The sequence below is a fragment of the Salvelinus sp. IW2-2015 genome, linkage group LG20 (genome assembly GCF_002910315.2).
Source record: "Salvelinus sp. IW2-2015 linkage group LG20, ASM291031v2, whole genome shotgun sequence".
Classification (NCBI taxonomy): domain Eukaryota; kingdom Metazoa; phylum Chordata; class Actinopteri; order Salmoniformes; family Salmonidae; genus Salvelinus; species Salvelinus sp. IW2-2015.
In genome coordinates, this window is record NC_036860.1 from 65,490,832 (window position 1) to 65,511,151 (window position 20,320).

At 41.9% G+C, this 20,320-nt stretch overlaps 1 protein-coding gene across 2 annotated transcripts; it reads left to right on the forward strand.

Moving 5' to 3' along the window:
- Nucleotides 1-444: 444 nt before the first annotated feature.
- On the forward strand, nt 445-19,374 carry LOC111980860 (UV excision repair protein RAD23 homolog B). Of its 2 annotated transcripts, none has more exons than XM_024011884.2 (10): nt 445-780; nt 1,491-1,572; nt 3,186-3,265; nt 12,401-12,579; nt 13,160-13,215; nt 13,487-13,614; nt 15,454-15,574; nt 17,122-17,249; nt 18,240-18,425; nt 18,725-19,374. In XM_024011884.2, the coding sequence occupies exons 1-10, from the start codon at nt 715-717 to the stop codon at nt 18,836-18,838; spliced, it is 1,140 nt and encodes a 379-aa protein (XP_023867652.1). In that variant the 5' UTR covers nt 445-714; the 3' UTR covers nt 18,839-19,374. The 2 variants fall into 2 exon arrangements, with proteins under 2 accessions (XP_023867652.1, XP_023867653.1); XM_024011885.2 differs by having other exon boundaries at nt 13,487-13,551.
- The last annotated feature ends 946 nt before the right edge of the window (nt 19,375-20,320 follow it).

Sequence of the window (20,320 nt, forward strand, 5' to 3'; positions counted from 1 at the left end):
CACATTGCATTTTCAACAGATTTGTACTTTTTGGGGGTCAAAWTCATTAATAATTGTTTTTTGTTAAATTTATATAACAACATTCCAACCTTTTTTATCATMATCTAGTCCAATTGTGGCATGTTTTCACAACGTTTATCCTTTTGCATGTTTCAATGGGTGACTTATTTTGAAGGCGAACCGCCGATTCCACTATTGTTGCTGACGCTAAGGTTGTTAAATACACACACCTGCCTAAAAGCTAGTGAGTGAGTAACTATTTAATTTGAGAGAAAATTAAACCCGAGTGCGTTAATTTAGCTTAAAATCAAAGTCGCGAAGAAACAAAAAACTATTCCCTCAACCGGGAATGATCATGGATGCGCCGATGATGCTGGTGTTGATGATGATGCACTCAAAACAAGTTAAAAAAATAAATAATTATCTGTGATGCGCTGCTACCAATGAATGCATGTATGAATGGACGGATTAATTCAAATGAATACTCAATTTCCCATGTTTCTTGCAATGTCGCACTCGCGTCACCAGTTGCACATGCCTACTCGTCTTTTTGTGCAAAGTCAGGTTTGTTTATGCACTGAAAAGCCAAAAGCGTAATGGCGCCGGACAGGTTGTGATGAGCTAGCGGGAATAGTAACGAATCTACCTACACCCTCGGAAAGAGTACGTGGTGAAATAAGTAAAGAAACCTAAGCTAAATTGCTCYTCGCGAAAATGCAGATTACTTTGAAAACCCTCCAGCAGCAGACATTTAAAATCGACATAGACGAAGAGGAGACGGTGAGTTGAAACCACCATGCATTTGTTGAAGGGGGCGGATGGCTTCGGCTAAGTTACCGTTGGCTAACGTTAGCTAGCACACATTCTAGCTAGTTTGACATGGATAGCTAGATAACTACTGTAGGTAGCGAAGCAATTTAAACATGTTCAAGTCCCCACTCAAGTAGTGAATTAGTAATCATAACATAAAGTAGTAAGTTGCTTCATATACACTTATTGKGATTTTATGATGCAAAACAAATCTGAAACTTGAGGAAATAGTAACTAAGGTTGGCTGATTTATGCTAGCTTTAGCTAGTATCGTTAGCTACCTAATTAGCTCAACTTTATCAATCGTTGTCTAATTAAYTCACTTTTTTCATGCATAGTTGTAATTTATGTTTACAATAGATATTTATTCAAAATGGCAACTTTTGGGTTTGTTATAGCTAGTTAGCTAGCAAARGTTCGCTAGCTAACTACTGTTAAGMAACATTAGCTATCTATTATAGCTAGCTAACGTTAATTTGTTAACGTTAGTCACACTTAGTTAGGTAGCTAGATAATTATGAAGCAGTTGAATAGTTTGTTAGCTATTTGGCTAATTAATGATTCAGATCATTGATCCATATAGCTAGCTATCTAACGACAGCTCTAGGTTTGACAACATATATTTCTCACAATGGACTTCGATCCCTTTATACTTTGTCTACTTCTCTTTTTCTTTACAGGTAAAAACCTTAAAGGAAAGAATTGAGAATGAGAAGGGAAACGATGGTTTTCCGGTTGCAGGGCAYAAATTGATATATGCAGGTACAGTTTGTATTTTATTACACTACTCTACATTTCGTCTGGCAGTATAAGGACTTGGATAAAGAATGCATAATAAATCGTTGTCCTGTCATAATATAATTACATGTCTCTGTTGGCTTGCCTTGTGGCGCACTGATAAGAGAGCTGCATAAGTATGTCAGTACACAGATGATCATCTCAATGTTTTCATGTATACTGAACAAAAATATAAACACAACGTGTAAAGTGTTAGTCCCATGWTTCATGAGCTGAAACAAAAGATCCCAGAAATGTTCCATTTGCACAAAAAGCTTATTTATCAGAAATGTTGTGCACATCCCTGTTAGTGATCATTTCTACTTTGCCAAGATAATCTATCCACGAGACAGTGTGTATAAGAAGCTGGTTAAACAGCATGATCACTACACAGGTGCACCTTGTGCCGGGGACAATAAAAGGRCACTCTAAAATGTGCAGTTGTTACACAACACAATGCCACACACGTCTCAAGTTTTGAGGGAGTGTGCAATTGGCATGCTGACTGCAGGAATGTCCACCAGACCTGTTGCCAGAGATGTTAATTTCTCTACCATAAGCCGACATTGGAGGCCAATGTCATTTTAGAGAATTAGGCAGTACGTCAAACCAGCCTCAACTGCAGACCACGTGTAACCACAACAGCCCAGGGCCTCCACACCCAGCTTCACCTGAGACCAACCACCCAGACAGATTTGTTTCTGTAATAAAACCCTTTGTGCAGGAAAAACTCATTTTGATTGGCTAGGCCTGGATCGCCAGTAGGTTAGCCTATGCGCTACCTGGCCCACCCATGGCTGTGCCCCTGCCCAGTCATGTGAATTCCATAGTTTAGGGCTTCATTTATTTATTTCAATTGACTGATTTCCTTATGAACTATCTCAGTAAAATCATTGAAATTGTTGCATTTTTGATCAGTATAACTATGTTATGGGAATGCAGCAATAGTGTTCAATCCGTGTATGTGACATTTTAAAGGTGCAATATGTGACTTTTTGGGAGACTTGAACAAATTCACATGGAGATGTAAGTTATAGATCTGTCATTCTTATTGAAGTAGTTTGTGGTAGAGCTGTTCTATGTACACTATTTATATGCTTCCTGGTCTTAAGTTTAGTTTTTGTATTTTACTTTCGGTTTTCTACACCAGCTTCAAATACAATATTTTTGGTTATGGAAAATATTTCACAGCGGTTTAGATMGTGTAATGATCATCTACACTATAGTTGCTTGTTTTGTAAATAAACTGAATTTAGGCCAACTATTAGAATTTTAGTAACTAGGAAATGGTGGAGCGATTTCAGCATCGTGCATCATTAATGTTTCTTCACCACTATGACTTAACTTATCAAATCAAGTTTATTTTATATAGCCCTTCGTACATCAGCTAATATCTCGAAGTGCTGTACAGAAACTCAGCCTAAAACCCCAAACAGCAAGCAATGCAGGTGTAGAAGCAGGTGTAGAAACTTATAGGTGACAGGATAGCAGGGTTCTCCCCAGGGATAGGCTTCTGTGAATTTCATTGGCATAGAATGTCAGGGTTCTTGAAGCATTGTTGGCTGATAACTGACTATCTTCATGTTTGTTTCTTGCAGGGAAAATCCTAAATGATGACACTGCTATCAAGGACTATAAGATTGATGAGAAGAACTTTGTGGTTGTCATGGTGGCAAAGGTAAGGTATTAGAGGGGTTGAGATCTGGCCTTTATTGTGTTGTGGTGGAGAATTTAAGAGTAGATGGCACAGAACTGTTTTTGCATCGTAAAACAATTTTCACACACACACACCAGACCATAACACACACACCAGACCATAACACACATACTGTGGCAACCCACTGATAATGGCAGATGGACTTAATTAACTTTCCATGTCATTGGACGTACGTGTCTGTGTGTATGATGTAGATTTCCTAGGCCTGTCACACCGGTGTTAATTTAGTCAACAAAAATTGTGACAAGTATTAATCGAACACCAATTTCTTTTCAGTGGCAATTAACGAGATTATAACTGACTAAATAGACCCAGAAAAAAATTACTAAACAAATTAATTTTAATTTCAGTTGACTGAAACGAGACTATTATCCCTGTGACTAAAATCTCACTAAGTGGACTGAACAATAGTTTTTGGAGAGATTGAGCGCTTTTCAGTGACGAGCACAATTAATATTAGCAGCACAGATGCTCAGTTCTGTTCAGCATTGGGAAGGACACGCCACACCCGTCACACACAGCCTAGCCTACATCAGTTCTTGTCATAGATTTTTAAGCGGATTTAAGTCCAACTGTAACTCGGCCACTCAGGAACTTTTATTTTCTTCCTGGTAAGCAACTCCAGTGTAGATTTGGCCTTGTGTTTTAGGTTATTGTCCTGCTGAAAGGGGAATTCATCTCCTAGTGTTTGGTAGAAAGCAGACTGATCCAGATTTTCCTCTAGCATTTTGCCTGTCCTTAGCGCCATTAAGTTAAAAAAATATATATTGAAAAACTTCCCAGTCCTTAATGATTGCAAGCATACCCATAACATGATGCAGGCACCACTGTGCTTAAAAATATGGAGTGATCCTCTGTAATATGTTGTATTGCATTTGCCCCAAACATAACTTTGTATTCACGACAAAAGGTTATTTGCCTTGCCACATTTTTTGCAGTATTACTTTAGTGCTTTGTTGCAAACAGGATGCATCATTTGAATAGTTTTTATAAAGTACATGCTCCCTCCTTTTCCCTCTGTCAATTAGGTTAATATTGTGGAGTAACTACAATGTTGTTTTTGCCTATCACAGCCATTAAACGCTGTTACTGTTTTAAAGTTACAGAGGGTAGTACGTACCAGTACATCACTGGGGCCAAGCTTCCTGCCATCCAGGACCTGTATACTAGGTGGTATCAGAGGAAGGCCCAAAACATTGTCAGACTCCAGTCTTAGACTGTTCTCTCTGCTACCGCTCGGCAAGCGGTACCGGAGCGCCTAGTCTAGGTGCAAAAGGATCCTTAACAGCTTCTACCCCCAAGCCATAAGATTGCTGAACAATTAATCAAATGGCCACCTGGACTATTTACATTGGCACACCCCCCTTTGTTTTTACACTGCTGTTAGTCACTATTTATTATCTATGCATAGTCACTTTACCCTACCTACATGTACAAATTACCTCGACTCACCTGTACCCCTGCACATTGACTCGCTACTGGTACCCCCTGTATATAGCCCCGTTGTTATTTTACTTTGTTACTTTTGATGACATTCTTTTTACTTTAGTTTATTTAGTAAATATTTTCTTAACTCTATTTCTTGAACTGCATTGTTGGTTATTAAGGGCTTGTAAGTACGCATTTCACTGTAAGGTCTACACCTGTTGTATTTGGAGCATGTGACAAATAACATTTGATTTGAAGATGTGATTTGGCCGGGGACTTTAATGCAGGGAAACTTAAATCTGTTTTTCCTAATTTCTACTAGCATGTTAAATGTTCAATCAGAGGAGACGCGTACAAAGCTCTCCCTCGCCCTCCATTTGGCAAATCTGACAGTAATTCTATCCTCCAGATTCACACTTACAAGAAAAAAATATAGCAGGAAGCACCAGTGACTCGCTCAGTAAAGAAGTCGTCAGATGACGCAGATGCTAAACTATAGGACGGTTTTGTTAGCACAGACTGGAATATGTTTCGGGATTCTTCCGATTGCATTGAGGAGTAAACCACATCAGCCACTGGCTTCATCAATAAATGCATCGATGACATCGTCCCCACAGTGACTGTACGTACATACCCCAACCAGAAGCCTTGGATTACAGGCAACATCCGCACTGAGCAAAAGGTTAGAGCTGCCACTTTCAAGGAGCGGGACTCTAATCTGGACGCTTAAGAAATCCCACTATGCCCTCCGACGAACCATCAAACAGGCAAAGCATCAATACAGGACTAAGATTGAATTGTACTACACCGGCTCCGATGCGCGTCAGATGTGGCAGGGCTAGCAAACCGCTGTCCAGTGTCACGAGCCTACCAGATGAGCTAAATGCTTTTTATGCTCGCTTCGAGGCAAGCAGCACTGAAGCATGCATGAGAGCATCTGCTGTTCTGGACGACTGTGATCACGCTCTCAGTAGCCAATGTGAGTATGGCCTTTAAACAGGTAAACATTCACAAGGCTGCAGGGCCAGACCGGATTACCAGGACGTGTACACCGAGCATGCGCTGACCAACTGGCAAGTGTCTTCACTGACATTTTCAACCTTCCCCTGATTGAGTCTGTAATACCAACATGTTTCAAGCAGGCCACTATAGTCCAGACCTGCCAACATGCACGCATTTTGCGTACCAACTACGCTCTTCTCTGTCCATGAACGCAGGTACGAGATCTGATTTTAATAGTACGCAGAAATGTTATTTATTTTACATTTGAATAAAAAATATGTTCACAGAGTAAATCTAACATCCCGATTCTCGAGCTGCAACATACCGACATGTACGGAGTTTGTGTCAACGGACATGGAGATTAATACATCATTATTCGACGTAGCTACCCCGTGTTTGCCCCTCCTGTTTGTTGTGATGCTGAGTTTGCCCGACTGTCAGCTGTACGTAAACACATGGACAAATCCCTTTTCGACTCCGTGCCAGCAGTTCACTCGCTAGTGAAAGAAATTAAATGCAAATACGAAAAATAACTGGTTGCATTTGTGCGAGTGTGATATACATTTAATTCTGCATCCCATTAGTTGTATTTTCCACGTAACATTACGAGGATCACGCAACCTGATATATTGTAACTAATTATGATCCACGTCACAAAAAGCATTACAAAAGTATAATCAAAAATAAATGTTAACATCTTGGCATTAAATGGAGTCGGGAGTTTAGAAGACTGAGCAGTTAATGAATGAGTGTCCGGTATTAGCTATAGAGGCAATGCTTCTAAAAGGCCTTTGCACTAGATTTGAGATTTTTATCAATTTCGAAAATCTGTAGTTATGTATGCGCTGCAAAGAAATACAAATCCAATAGGCACCTTTTTACATCGGCTGAAACACCGGACTCTTCTAGCGAACAGCATTCAGATTCCCTTTGCGGTAGCCTACTGAACAGCGGTCAGATTCCCTTTGCGGTAGCCTACTGAACAGCGGTCAGATTCCCTTTGCGGTAGCCTACTGAACAGCGTTCAGATTCCCTTTGCGGTAGCCTACTTAAGCTCTGTCTAGCCAGTTTGCGGTCTGCGTCAACGCGATCATTTGTTTTTATGTATTCAAAAATGATTTTGCTTTTAGTGTTCNAGTTTGCGGTCTGCGTCAACGCGATCATTTGTTTTTATGTATTCAAAAATGATTTTGCTTTTAGTGTTCGTTAGGAACCGTGTTTTAAAAGCGTTCAGACTCACAAACAGCACGAGCATGCGGGGGGAAAGAACCCCAATTCGGCACGTGCTACGCGAGCGAGTTGAATCTACAATTTGCTGCACGTATCTGGTACTCTAAAAAATTGGACAGGGTTGGCAGGTCTGATAATCCCTGTGCCCAAGAACACTAAGGTAACCTGTCTAAATGACTACCGACCCGTAGCACTCACATCTGTAGCCATGAAGTGCTTTGATACGCTGGTCATGGCTCACATCAACACCATCAACACCATTATCCCAGAAACCCTAGATCCACTCCAATTTGCATACTGCCCAAACAGATCCACAGATGATGCAATCTCTATTGCACTCCACACTGCACTTTCCCACCCGGACAAAAGGAAGACCTATGTGAGAATGCTATTCATTGACTACAGCTCAGCGTTCAACACCATAGTGCCCTCAAAGCTCATCACTAAGCTAAGGACCCTGGGAGTAAACACCTCCCTCTGCAACTGGATCCAGGACTTCCTGGCGTGCCGCCCCCAGGTGGTAAGGGTAGGTAACAACACATCCGCCACGCTGATCCTCAACACAGGTCCTCCTCAGGGGTGCGTGCTCAGTCCCCTCCTGTACTCCCTGTTCAGTCTTGACTGCATGGCCAGGCACCAAGTTTGCCGACGACACAACACTGGTAGGCCTGATCACCGACAACGAGGAGAAAGCCAATAGGGAGGAAGTCCGAGATCTAGCCGCGTGGTGCCAGGACCACAACCTCTCCCTCAAAGTGATGAAGGCAAAAGAGATGATTGTGGACTGCAGGAAAAGGGGTACCAAGCATGCCTTCATTCTCATTGCCGGGGCTGTAGTGGAGCAGGTTGAGAGCTTCAAGTTCCTTGGTGTCCACATCACCAACAAACTATCATGATCCAAACACACCAAGACAGCRGTGGAGAGGGCACGACAAATCCTATTCCCTCCCAGGTGACTGAAAAGATTTGGCATGGGTGCTCAGATACGCAAAGTTCTACAGCTGCACCATTGAGAGCATCCTGATTTGGTAGAATTGACAGATCACATGCTGGTATGGCAACTGCTTTCTGCTCCGACCACAAGAGGCACTCACGAGGGTAGTGCGTACGGCGCAGTACATCACTGGGCAAGCTTCCTGCATCCAGGACCTCTATACCCAGGCGGTGTCAGAGGAAGGCCTAAAAATTGTCAGACTCCAGCCACCTCTAGTCAGACTGTTTCTCTGCTACCGGCACGGCAAGTCGAGACCTGTTACGAGTACCAATATAGGTCCAAAAGGCTTCTTAAGGGCTGTAAGTAAGTATTCCATTCCAGTGTTACACTGTCGTATCCAGCGCATGTGACAAATGCATTTCGATTTGAAGTCAAATTGCCTCATGTTGAAATCGTAATGGTTTCTCTCTCCGCAACATAGGTTAGGAAGACCTGTCTCTTTGTAGTGACTGGGTGTATAAGATACTACACTTTGGATGGTGTATCTTCCCATGCTCAACGGCTATTCGATGTCTGCTTAAAAAAAAAAAATCTCGCCCATCTACCAATAAGTGCCTTTGCGAGGCATTAGAAAACTCCTTGGTCTTTGTTTGTAATTCACTGCTCGCTGAGGGACTTACAATTATCTGTATGTGTGGGCTGCAGAGATGAGGTAGACACTTATTGCACACAGTGAGCCCATGCAACTTATTAGGTGACTTGTTAAACACATTTTACTCCTGAACTGTAGGGTTGCCATAACAAAGGGGTTGAATACTTATTGACTCAACATTTCAGGTTTCATTTCTAAACATAATTCCACTTTGACATTATGGGGTATTGTGTGCAGGCCAGTGGGAGGGGGGGTCCATGTTGAACTCATTTTTAAATTGTTTTAAACACAACAAAATGTGGAGAAAGTCGAGAGGTGTGAATTCATTCTGAAGGTACTATCGGTTTTTCCTCTCCTTGAGTATAGAAAAGTATTTACATTTTTAGTCTCGCGCAACCTCACTTTCCTCACTGATCCTCACACTTTCCCTCACTGCATCCTCACACTTCCTACTGCATCCTCACCTTTTCCTCACTGCATCCTCACCTTTTCCTCACTTGTTTCTTAGCCAGTTTCTGTTAGCCAATGTACTAGCTAAGTCTACTCTTTTCTAAAGAGAAAGCGGCTTGATTCTAGCCATTACTGTTCAAAACGTATGACCATAATATCCGCTACATTGGCAGGCCGCATTTTCCATTCATAAGTATATTGCGGGCCGTTCTAAAACCAGGCTATTTGCGGCCCGGATTGTTAGCCATTTGTTTTAGGCTACGCTTGTTCAGTCATGTTATCTCATTAGCTAGCTATTGCTAACAACCTGGGGTGCGTTCAGCAGGGTGGAACTTTTGGTAACTTTAGCTATGTAGAACAAACTTGGCTGTCTGACATGTTGAATAAGGAATACGTCAGCTTGTTTTGCAACTGAACGTGGCCCTGTAGCCTGCATGCAATTTGTGGCACAGAAACGAATGCATAGCAAACAATTTATTGAGTAAATAACGTTGGACGTTGATAACGATGACAATGTGACTGAGGTGAACCCATACTATTTTGCAAATACTTTGAAGACGTGTCGAGAGAGAGACTCTTGTCAGTGAAATGCCTTTCTTGCCAGTCTAAAACAAACATGCATTATGAATGTAATACTAAAATAGCAAGGTGGAACTAAAACATGATAAATAGAAGGCACAAGAAAGACTGTGTGTGGAGGCAGTATAAATATTAAATACAATGGTCAACTCAGTCCTCCTGTTGGCTATTTATTCATTTCCTGCAATCCTACAACATTTGTCGCATGGTGCGGAGAGAATTTTAGTTTTAAAGGCGCGCGAGATTATGCCTGCACGATTCCTAACTTTGCCATGGTTTGTCGGGTTCTTATGCAGAGTGACTCAAACATAACAAAATCAATGGGGATGCCATGACATTTGACATTCTCCCGACTGTCATATTATTAGTTTAAATTTACACTTAAAGTATTTTAAATGTGCGTTCAGCAGGGTGGAAGCCACGATTTAGCAACGGTGGCCCACCGCTACTAGATTAATATAGGGGAAACACTGATTTGTTTACGATAGGTTAATGATACAATACAAATGAWAGGTCATTTAGTTGATTAAAATGGCCCAGTGTTTTTGTAATTTTGACAACTACAGTGACAAGAAAAAGTATGTGAACCCTTTGGAATTATTTGGATTTCTGCATAAATTGGTCATCAAATTTGATCTGATCTTCATCTAAGTCACAACAATAGACAAACATGGTGTGCTTAAACGAACGCACAAATTATTGTATTCAATATAGACAAAAAAATACATTTAAACATTCACAGTGTAGGTTGGAAAACGTATGTGAACCCCTAGGCTAATGACTTCTCCAAAAGCTAATTGGAGTCAGCTAACCTGGAGAACAATTATTGAGATGAGATTGGAGATGTTGGTTAGAGCTGCCTTGCCCTATAAAAAACACAAGAAGCATTGCCTGATGTGAACCATGCCTCGAACAAAAGATCTCAGAAGACCTAAGATTAAGAATTGTTGACTTGCATAAATCTGGAAAGGGTTACAAAAGTATCTCTAAAAGCCTTGATGTTCATCGGTCCACAGTAAGACAAATTGTTTATAATTGTAGAAAGTTCAGCGCTGTTACTACTCTCCCTAGGAGTGGCCGTCCTGCAAAGATGACTGCAAGAGCAGTCCTAGAATCCTGGAGTGTCAGCTAAAGACTTACAGAAATCTCTGGAACACGCTAACATCTCTGTTGACGAGTCTACGATACGTAAYACACTAAACAAGAATGGTGTTCATGGGAGGACACCACGGAAGAAGCCACTACTGTCCGGAAAAAAACATTCCTGCGCATCTAAAGTTTGTAAAAATGCACCTGGATGTTCCAAAATATTCTGTGGACAGATGAAACTACAGTTGAGTTGTTTGGAAGGAACACAACACTGTGTGGAGAAAAAAAGGCACAGCACAACAACATCAACCTCATCCCAACTGTAAAGTATGGTGAAGGGAGCGTCGTGGTTGGGGGTTGCCTCAGGGCCTGGACAGCTTGCTATCATAAACTTAAAATTTTATTTTTCTGTCGATCAAGGCATTTTGCAGGAGAATGTAAGARTCTGTCCACCAATTGAAGCTGAACAGAAGTRGAGTGATGCAACAGGACAACGACCCAAAACGCAGAAGTAAATCAACAGAATGGCTTCAACAGAAGAAAATACACCTGGAGTGGCCCAGTCAGAGTCCTGACCTCAACCTGATTTGAGATGCTGTGGCATGATCTCGAGAGSAGTTCACAACAGACATCCCAAGAATATTGCTGAACTGAAACAGTTTTGTAAAGAGGAATGGTCCAAAATTCCTCCTGACCGTTGTGCAGGTCTGATCAGCAACTACAAAACGTTTGGTTGAGGTTATTGCTGCCATAGGAGGGTCAGCCAGTTATTAAATCCAAGGGTTCACATACTTTTCCCACCCTGCACTGTGAATGTTTACACGGTGTGTTCAGTAAAGACATGGAAACGTATAATTGTAAAAATGTAATAAAATGTATGCACTCTACTGTAAGTCGCTCTGGATAAGAGCGTCTGCTAAATGACAAAAAATGTAATGTAAATGTAAGCAGACTGTCTATTCTTGTGACCTAGATGAAGATCAGATGAAATCTTATGACCAATTTATGCAAAAATCCGGGCATTTCCAAAGGGTTCGCATATTTTTTCTTGCCACTAGACTAAATTCTTTTTGTCATTTTGAATAAGACTTAATGATATTTTAGTCAATGACTAAATCTAAAAAATAAGTGCCAAAATTAGGTGACACACACACATCACACTGCAATATGCAAGGCAGAGTGCATCCCACTGTGCAGTCGATTGGAGTCAGTTGTTACAGCTCCCCTTCCCATGCATACAGGTGCAGCAACAGTTCATGCAATGATTGAATATTCTACCACACTGAGCTACAATATGTCACTTCTGCACAGTTTGAGTGTCTGACAATTGGCAGCAGGTACTGTCCTTGAGAGATTGAATGGTAAAGATTGCTGTTTATTTGCTTTACTTTGAGTCTTGGAACTGATTCTATATTGATGGAAAAATCTAACTTAGCAAGATGAGTAGCTTACGAGGCTAGCAAGCTTGTTTTCTTGCTGTGTTTTTGCTTAGTATAAAAATAACTATTGCTACCTCACAAAGTGAAAGTGACCTAAAATGAATACCGCTTCACAGTAATTCCCAATGTGTCCATGTCTGTAGCCTAAAGCAGATCACAGGCTATTTACACGACACAATCCATATTGGTTAAATCATTGTTACTGTATCACTTATAGGCATAAGTGTTCTTTAAAAAATGCCTTGGAAAGCAACAAAAACCGAGCGCTGTGGGTGTCCCCTTTCTCTCTGTAGCCTAAAGCAGCCCCGGCAGCTGCCCAGCCTTCCGGTTCTGCCGCCACCACCTCCTCCAGCACTACAGCCCCCACAGTACCCACTGCTGCCTCGCCAGGCTCAGATAACCCACCAGAGGCGTCCAAACCAGCCGAGGAGAGGCCCTGCAGCACTTCAGCCCCAGCATCAACCCCCACCAGGTAGATATGGTTTGGCAGTCACTGCTGTGTCACAAATGACATCTTATTCTCTATATTGTTCACTACCTTTGACCAGAGCCCTGTTGCCTATATAGTGCACTACTCTTTCTTTTATTTAGTGCACTACATAGGGAGTAAGGTGCCATTTGGGATGCTGTCAATGTTACCTCGGCCTGAAGACCACAGCCCAGCTGGCAGCCATTAATAGGAAGCTGTTTTTACCGGCCCATTTCAACGGTAGCCTCATGCAAAGGCACATACACGCCGGCTGAGACTATTTAGCACCTCGGAACAGAGTGCCAGCCGTCATTTGCAAACCGATTCTACYTGTAGAATCATGTGAAAAAATGTTGGCAGTCGCCCACCGGTGGGTGGTCCCTAAAACACACTGAACGAACGGCAGATGGACGTGCGGTGTGTTCTCTCCTAAGACGAMGCCAGTAGACTAGTTGACATGTTGCTAGTGTCTGAGCTTATAGAASGATGAATGCATCTCTTTGTGGTTGTATTTTAGTACAGGGCAGACCATGTGATATACTACAGAACAGTACTCATCAGTGTCACGCTCCTTCTCTTTCAGTTCCTCTGGTCTATTGACAAATGTGAACATGTTCGAGGAGGCAACATCTGCTCTGGGTAAATGGTCTTCCTGATATAAGTTAACATAATTGAGTGTATATATGATTGATTATCCTTTACCTCGTCCTGTAATAGATGGGTATATTCTCATGTGTCTTGGTAGTCTTCCCTGTATAAATATAGATAAAGAAGTGAAAGGCATAGCTCTGCCTCGCAATCTGTTTTTATTAGGCTATGTTCATCCTAGTGAATGATGTCATCTGAAGCTTTCAGAATCTCTCAGATCTAAATGCTGTCTGGTTGGTTGGTTGTTCTTCCTGCTCCTCAGTGACAGGCCAATCGTATGAGAACATGGTGACAGAGATGATGCTGATGGGCTACGAGAGGGAGCAGGTAGTGGCAGCGCTCAGAGCCAGCTTCAACAACCCAGACAGAGCTGTGGAGTACCTGCTTACAGTAAGCACACACACACACACACACACAACACACACACACAGCTTCAACAACCCAGACAGTGCTTCAACAACCCAGAGCTGTGGAGTACCTGCTTACAGTAAGCGCACACCACGCTTTAACAACCAGACAGCTGTGGAGTACCTGCTACAGAAGCGCACACACAGCTTTAACAACCCAGACAGCTGTGGAGTACCTGCTAACAGTAAGTATCTCCCCATCACACCATACACTTCTCTAATCTGACATGTATTTTTATTCAGTGTGAATGATCATGGGTCATGTGAAAGAAATGATATAACCAACCCCCATCCACATCTAGCTTAGTGGATGGGTAACTATTGTCTAGACATATACACATCTTCATTAAATAGAATAGATGGCTGTAATAACCCCCAGACACACCTGGCTAACCGGATGGGTCATGTAATCATCTAGAGAATTGGGAGTTTTTTGTTTAGACAAGTAGCTAGCTAGCTAAACAATGAACCCAATGGTGCTTTCAAGACCACTGGGAACTTGGAAAATTACAAGGTCAAAACATGACTGCAGTGATCTTCAGGTCGGAAAGTCTGGGCTCTAGGATGACCGTTTAAAATGATTTTTCCCATTCGCCTCTTTCTCCCCCCCCCTCCCCCAAGAGTTCCCAGTTGTCTTGAACGCACTGAAGTCAGAGATTTCCGACTTGCCAGTTGTTTTGAATGGGGCAATAATTCCAACCCATACTACTAGCAATAAAAACCGATAGTCATATAGCTAGCCATCAAGCTTGAATCTGCAGGTAGCTAAAGCTAACTAACTAGGTTCAATGTTAAATAATATTATTGCACAGATCATACACGTAACGCCAGCCAGCCAACGCAAGCTAGCTAACTGTATGCTTTAACTTGCAATGAAAATGACTTTCTGCCAAAATTCGAAATGTATAATATCTGAAAATGTAGCTATCTAGACTCTTACWCGTATGAATGAACGATTCTTCCTCTGTCACGATGCTGTGGTTGRCCTTAGTTTGAAGATGTAATCCGGAGACAGGTGTTTTATACAACAGCCTTCTGTGTGTTCTCTTTTCAACTCCRTCCYRATATTTGCAATCAAACCGCCAGAATTATCTCCATCTCCTTAGCTATCATACTCATCTTCCACCGGGGATTTTACTGATTTCAAAACTCTCAACTTCTGTGATTGCCATTTCTTCCCCATCACTGTCATCAGAAACAACACTTTTGTGGTTATTCATGATATCTTTCAAAAAAGCTGCAGTGGAAAGGATMATCTACACATACTGAGCAGCTCATGTTATTGACAGAAGCATGGRAGACCAATCCGAACTCATCTCTCGGCATGTCCAGCCCATCCATTATCTTATCCATTATCCCATCCAATCATGGCTAGCGGGAAGGTTCTTGGCTTTTTCCGTGGCTAAATCAACTAGGCTCGTAATTTAACAATTTTATTAGTATTTACAGATGGCATACAAGTTTATTATGGCACATGAAAGTTCACATGTTCCAGTAGGCATTTCTGGGAGAAAAAAAAATGCATTTTGATAAAATAAAAATATATGTATGTTTACGTTCAAATACCTCTCCTGTGAAGTCGTGCGCCATACGCCGAGTTTCCTGAAATGAGTCACACATGATATTGACTGGTTATTCCATAGTAACACAAACAAAATACCCCTTGTTTTTCAAGTACATCAGGTTTTCTATTTTATGATGGTTTTCATCCACATGTTACTTAGAGCTGGAATGAAGCAAGCTAGATTCCTCCACAGTCTGACAGTTCTCACGTTGGGTCGCTAATGCGATAGCGAACGTTGTCGTATGTGTTCTTCTTCAGGGGATCCCAGCTGGGGAGGAGAGCCATGCGGCTGCTGACCCAGTGGTGCCCTCTGTGGGTGGAGGAACTCCAGCTCTCAACACAGGCAGTATGACGACCCCCGCCAGCGTTGCAACAGGAGGTGAGTGTGGGTGTGCGCGCCTGCCTCTACACTGGGTAACAACACTTATGTATGCTGTGGACACTTAAGAAAACATTTGATGCATTTTATTCTCCTTTCTCTGAAATAATAAGAAACTGGTAACATATTGACTGACTATTCTCAGCATCAGCTAGATTCTGAGATGACCTCCATGTTGCACTGGATCGATTGTTCCATGCCGTAAGCGGTTTGTCATACTGGAGGTTAAACCCAACAGGTGTTGGTTTAATAAGCTGAAATAAAAGATCCCATAAATATTCTATGCACACAGTTTGTTTCTCTCTAATGTTGTATACAAATTTGTTTACATCCCTGTTAGTGAACATTTCTCTTTTGCCAAGATAATCCATCCACCTGACAGGTGTGGCTTATCAAGAAGCTGATTAAACAGCATGATCGTTACACAGGTGCACCTTGTACTGGGGACAATAAGGCTGCTCTAAAATGTGATGTTTTGTCATACAGCACAATTGCAACAGATGTCAAGTTGATGCAGCATGCAATTGTCGTACTGACTGTAGGTATGTCCACCACAGCTATTGCCAGAGAATTTAATGTTAATTTCTCTACCATAAGCCACCTCCAATGTTAGAATGTGGCAGTACGTCCAACCAGCCTCACAACCACAGACCACGTGTAACCACGCCAGCCCAGGACCTCCACATCTGGCTTCTTCACCTGTGGGATTGTCTGAGACCAGCCACCCGGACAGCTGATGAAACTGTGGGTTTTCAAAAGCAAAGAATTTCTGCACAAACTGTCAAAAACCGTKTCAGGGAAGCTCATCTGCGTGCTAGTCGTCCACACCAGGGTCTTGAGCTGACTGCAGTTTGGCGTCGTAAGGCGACTTCAATGCGCAAACACTCAACTTTGATCGCCACTGGCATGCTGGAGAAGTGTGCTCTTCACGAATTAATCTCGGTTTCAACTGTACATGGCAGACAGRGTCGTGTGGGTGAGCGGTTTGCTGATGTCAACGTTGCAAACAGTGCCCCGTGGTGGCGGTCGGGTTATGATATGCACGGCCCCATGTCACAAGGATCTGATCTGTACACAATTCCTGGAAGCTGAAAATGTCCCAGTTCCCCATGGTGTACATTCTCGCCAGACGACATGTTTGTGATGCTCTGGATTGACGTGTTCGACAGCGTGTTTCAGTTCCACCAATGTTCAACAACTTCACACAGCCATTGAAGAGGAGTGGGACAACATTCCACAGCCATTGAAGAGGAGTGGGACAACATTCCACAGCCTGATCAACTCTAAAGGAGATGTGTTGCGCTGCATGAGGSAAATGATGGTTTTCTGATCCAGCCATGTGAAATCCATAGATTAGGACCTAATGAATTTATTTAAATCGACTGATTTCCTTGTGAACTGTAACTCAGTAAAATATTTGAAGTTGTTGCATTTTACATTTTTCAGTATAGTACAAGGACCTGTGTGGACATGGAATGTTGAACTGTGGAAAAGGAATGTAGAATTGTGGAAACAAAACACCTCTTCTCCCCTCTCTGTGTATCCAGCCAATCCTCTGGGGTTCCTGGTTAACCAGCCTCAGTTTCTCCAGATGAGACGGATCATCCAGCAGAACCCCTCTCTGCTCCCTGCCTTACTACAGCAGATAGGGAGGGAGAARCCCCAGCTTCTGCAAGTATGGATGACTCGCACACTACTCTTTATTTTATTTTTGTATTTATTTAACCTTTAACTAAACAAGTCGGTTAAGAAAAAATTCTTATTTACAATGACGGCCTATCCCCCCGGCCAAACCCTCCCCTAAGCCGGACGACGCTGGGCCAATTGTGCGCTGCCCTATGGGACTCCCAATCACGGCCGGTTGTGATACAGCCTGGGATCGAACCAGGGTCTGTAGTGACGTCTCTAGCACTGAGATATTGTGCCTTAGACCGCTGCGCCACTCGGGAGCCTGCTGCGCCACTCTTACCGCCACCAAAGACACAACACACACACTGCTATTTACAAGCACGGCTATTTACGATATACTCCTGAATTGATGATCCAGACTATTATTCCACAATCTTGTAGTTGAACTGGTTGAAATGAGCAGTAGATAGACTAGTTGAAGGCTGYATTCCAGATAGTTTTGTCTGCCAAATCAATTCCCCTCTGTATCCTTCATCTCTTCAGGCCTGCATAGTGAAGAGATGAGATCAGAGCCTCAAGGCATCGCAGCAGACCCCCTCTGGGAGACTGTCTAAAACACAGTGTGTCCCAAATTGCACCCTAGMCCCTTTTACAGTGCACTACTTTTGACCAGGGTCTATGGGTATCTACTAGCATGCTAGATACCCATAGACTTCCAGTCATTGCACTAGCGCTAGTTAGCATTACCGTGCGAAACTAACTTCCTTCAATCTGGACACAGATGCATAAAAATGATATCCACAAGTTCATCTGACTCTAGGCCGGTCATTGTAAATAAGAATTTTTTCTTAACTGACTTGTGTAGTTAAATAAAGGTTACTTTTTATTTTTATTTTTTAAATTAAAAGTACATAAGGGCCTCATTGTAAAAATCCCGAAGTATCCCTCTAAGAAATGGCTGTTCTTTTCCGTTGGAAATGTTTTMCTACAGTGTGCCCTAATGAACACGACCATGTCTTGTTTGTTTCCCTCCCAGCAAATCAGCAGCCACCAAGAGCAGTTTATCCAGATGCTGAATGAGCCAGCCCAGGAGGGGGGACAGGGTGGTGGAGGCGGAGGTGGAGGTGGCGGTGGTGGTGGTGGAGTGGGGGTTGGTGGGGAGGCTGGAAGTGGCATGAACTACATCCAGGTCACACCTCAAGAGAAGGAGGCCATTGAGCGGGTAAGGAAGGAATCTCACAGGTCATGATGGCTGTTAATAAGTGGCTACAGTTGAAAATGAGCTAGTTAGCTAAATCTGGAACATTTACAGAAATGTCAGTTAATCTGCATTGTCCATGTCAAATAAACCTAATAACAAAAAGCCAAGTGTTGATTTCAGACTGRGTTGTTTTCAACTGAATATGAATGACTCTATTACATAGATATCTATCTGAACATGTCATGCAAATCCTGTCATTTCTGTATTCAAGATCTTTGTTAATTTAATTTCCATGTTGACTTTGTCTGTTTCCTCTTCAGCTAAAAGCCCTAGGATTCCCAGAAGGACTTGTTATWCAGGCCTACTTTGCCTGTGAGAAGAACGAGAACTTGGCCGCTAACTTCCTTTTACAACAGAACTTTGACGACGACTAAAAAGGGAGCCATGATAGTAATTTTGATCCTCCCCCCCCCCCTCCCCTCTACTTTTGTGATTGATCAATATCTGATAAAAGCATAAAAACACGGGCCTTCACGGTTTCCTGAATTTTCCTACAAATACATGATACATCTTCTTGNGTTTCCTGAATTTTCCTACAAATACATGATACATCTTCTTGGTAACAGTGGATCATAGTTTTTGTGAGAAATAAAAGCTTTTTCTAATCACCTTAATGGTTGAATTGAGTAACAGCTACTTGYTTCATCAGATCACCGGTGTACTACCCGTTATTTTATTCAGCCAAAGYCCAACATGATTGATTCTCATACTGGTTTAAAGGGTTGATCGCAGAATGTGTTTCCCAATGTTGTTATAAAAGAGGAGATTGTATGTGATTGGGACGTTTATGGTATATACATTCCTATTCATAATTGTTCTTGCTTTTTCTGTGTCTCAATTTACCAGTATAGGGCTCCCAGTACATAATCAAAAATTGCAGTTTGAAATGACAGTGAAGGATTTTAAACAAGCAACATTGTTTACTTTTAAATTTTTTATTAAACTTCCGACATGAACTTCTAGAGAAGTGTAATACAGCATCTAAAGTGAGTTGCCACGGCAACTGTACAAATATGGGAAGTACTGATGTATTTTCATGCAACTTGAAAATAGAAATTGAACCTAGTTCTTTGTCTTCTGAGGCATGTATATGGTTTCCCTTGCTTATAGTAGCCTAGTATTTACAGTTACTATCAACTTGATTTACTGTAATTTTTACATAAAAATAAAACTTTTCAACATGAATAATGCGCAATTTGTGTTGGTGGGGGTAAAAGGCTCTTATTGACTTAACTGTTAAATCCATGAATAATACTCAGGAATAGGATATTGTTCTTATTTAAAAATGCATTTTGGTCATGTTCTGTACCACCATACAGTCTTCTACACGACAGTCTTTCAAAAAGTATGATTTTTAAAATGTATTATTCCTTCTCTAATTGGTATGCTGTCATCTGAAAACCCATGATAATCGGTTAAGTGGCAAATGCCTACATGAGAGGAAGCCACATTAGGGTATTGAGACGCGACCATACTCGATCACATGTAAACAATCCTCCCTCCCCGAGCAGACTGTTCTACATAGACCAGCAGGGGGCGGTATTGACCAACATACATTGAAATGCTCGATCCAGACCACTAGGTGTGTGTGTGTGTGTGAGAARCAGCGTTCCACATGTTATATGTCACTGACACTCAATGAAATGCATTTTTGACTGACTTAACTACGCTTGGTACATTATTGTAAAGTTTAGAAATGTGTTCCGTTTGAAAGTGAAGTTCGGCATCGTGCATTTGTGTTGCTTATTGACATTTCTGTAACGAACTTTGGCAATTAAATATCTAGTGTTTTATTGTTTCAAGGGTTTGATATTTTGTGATTTATGACCCTTAAATGAGCCTTCTCTGTTTCCACT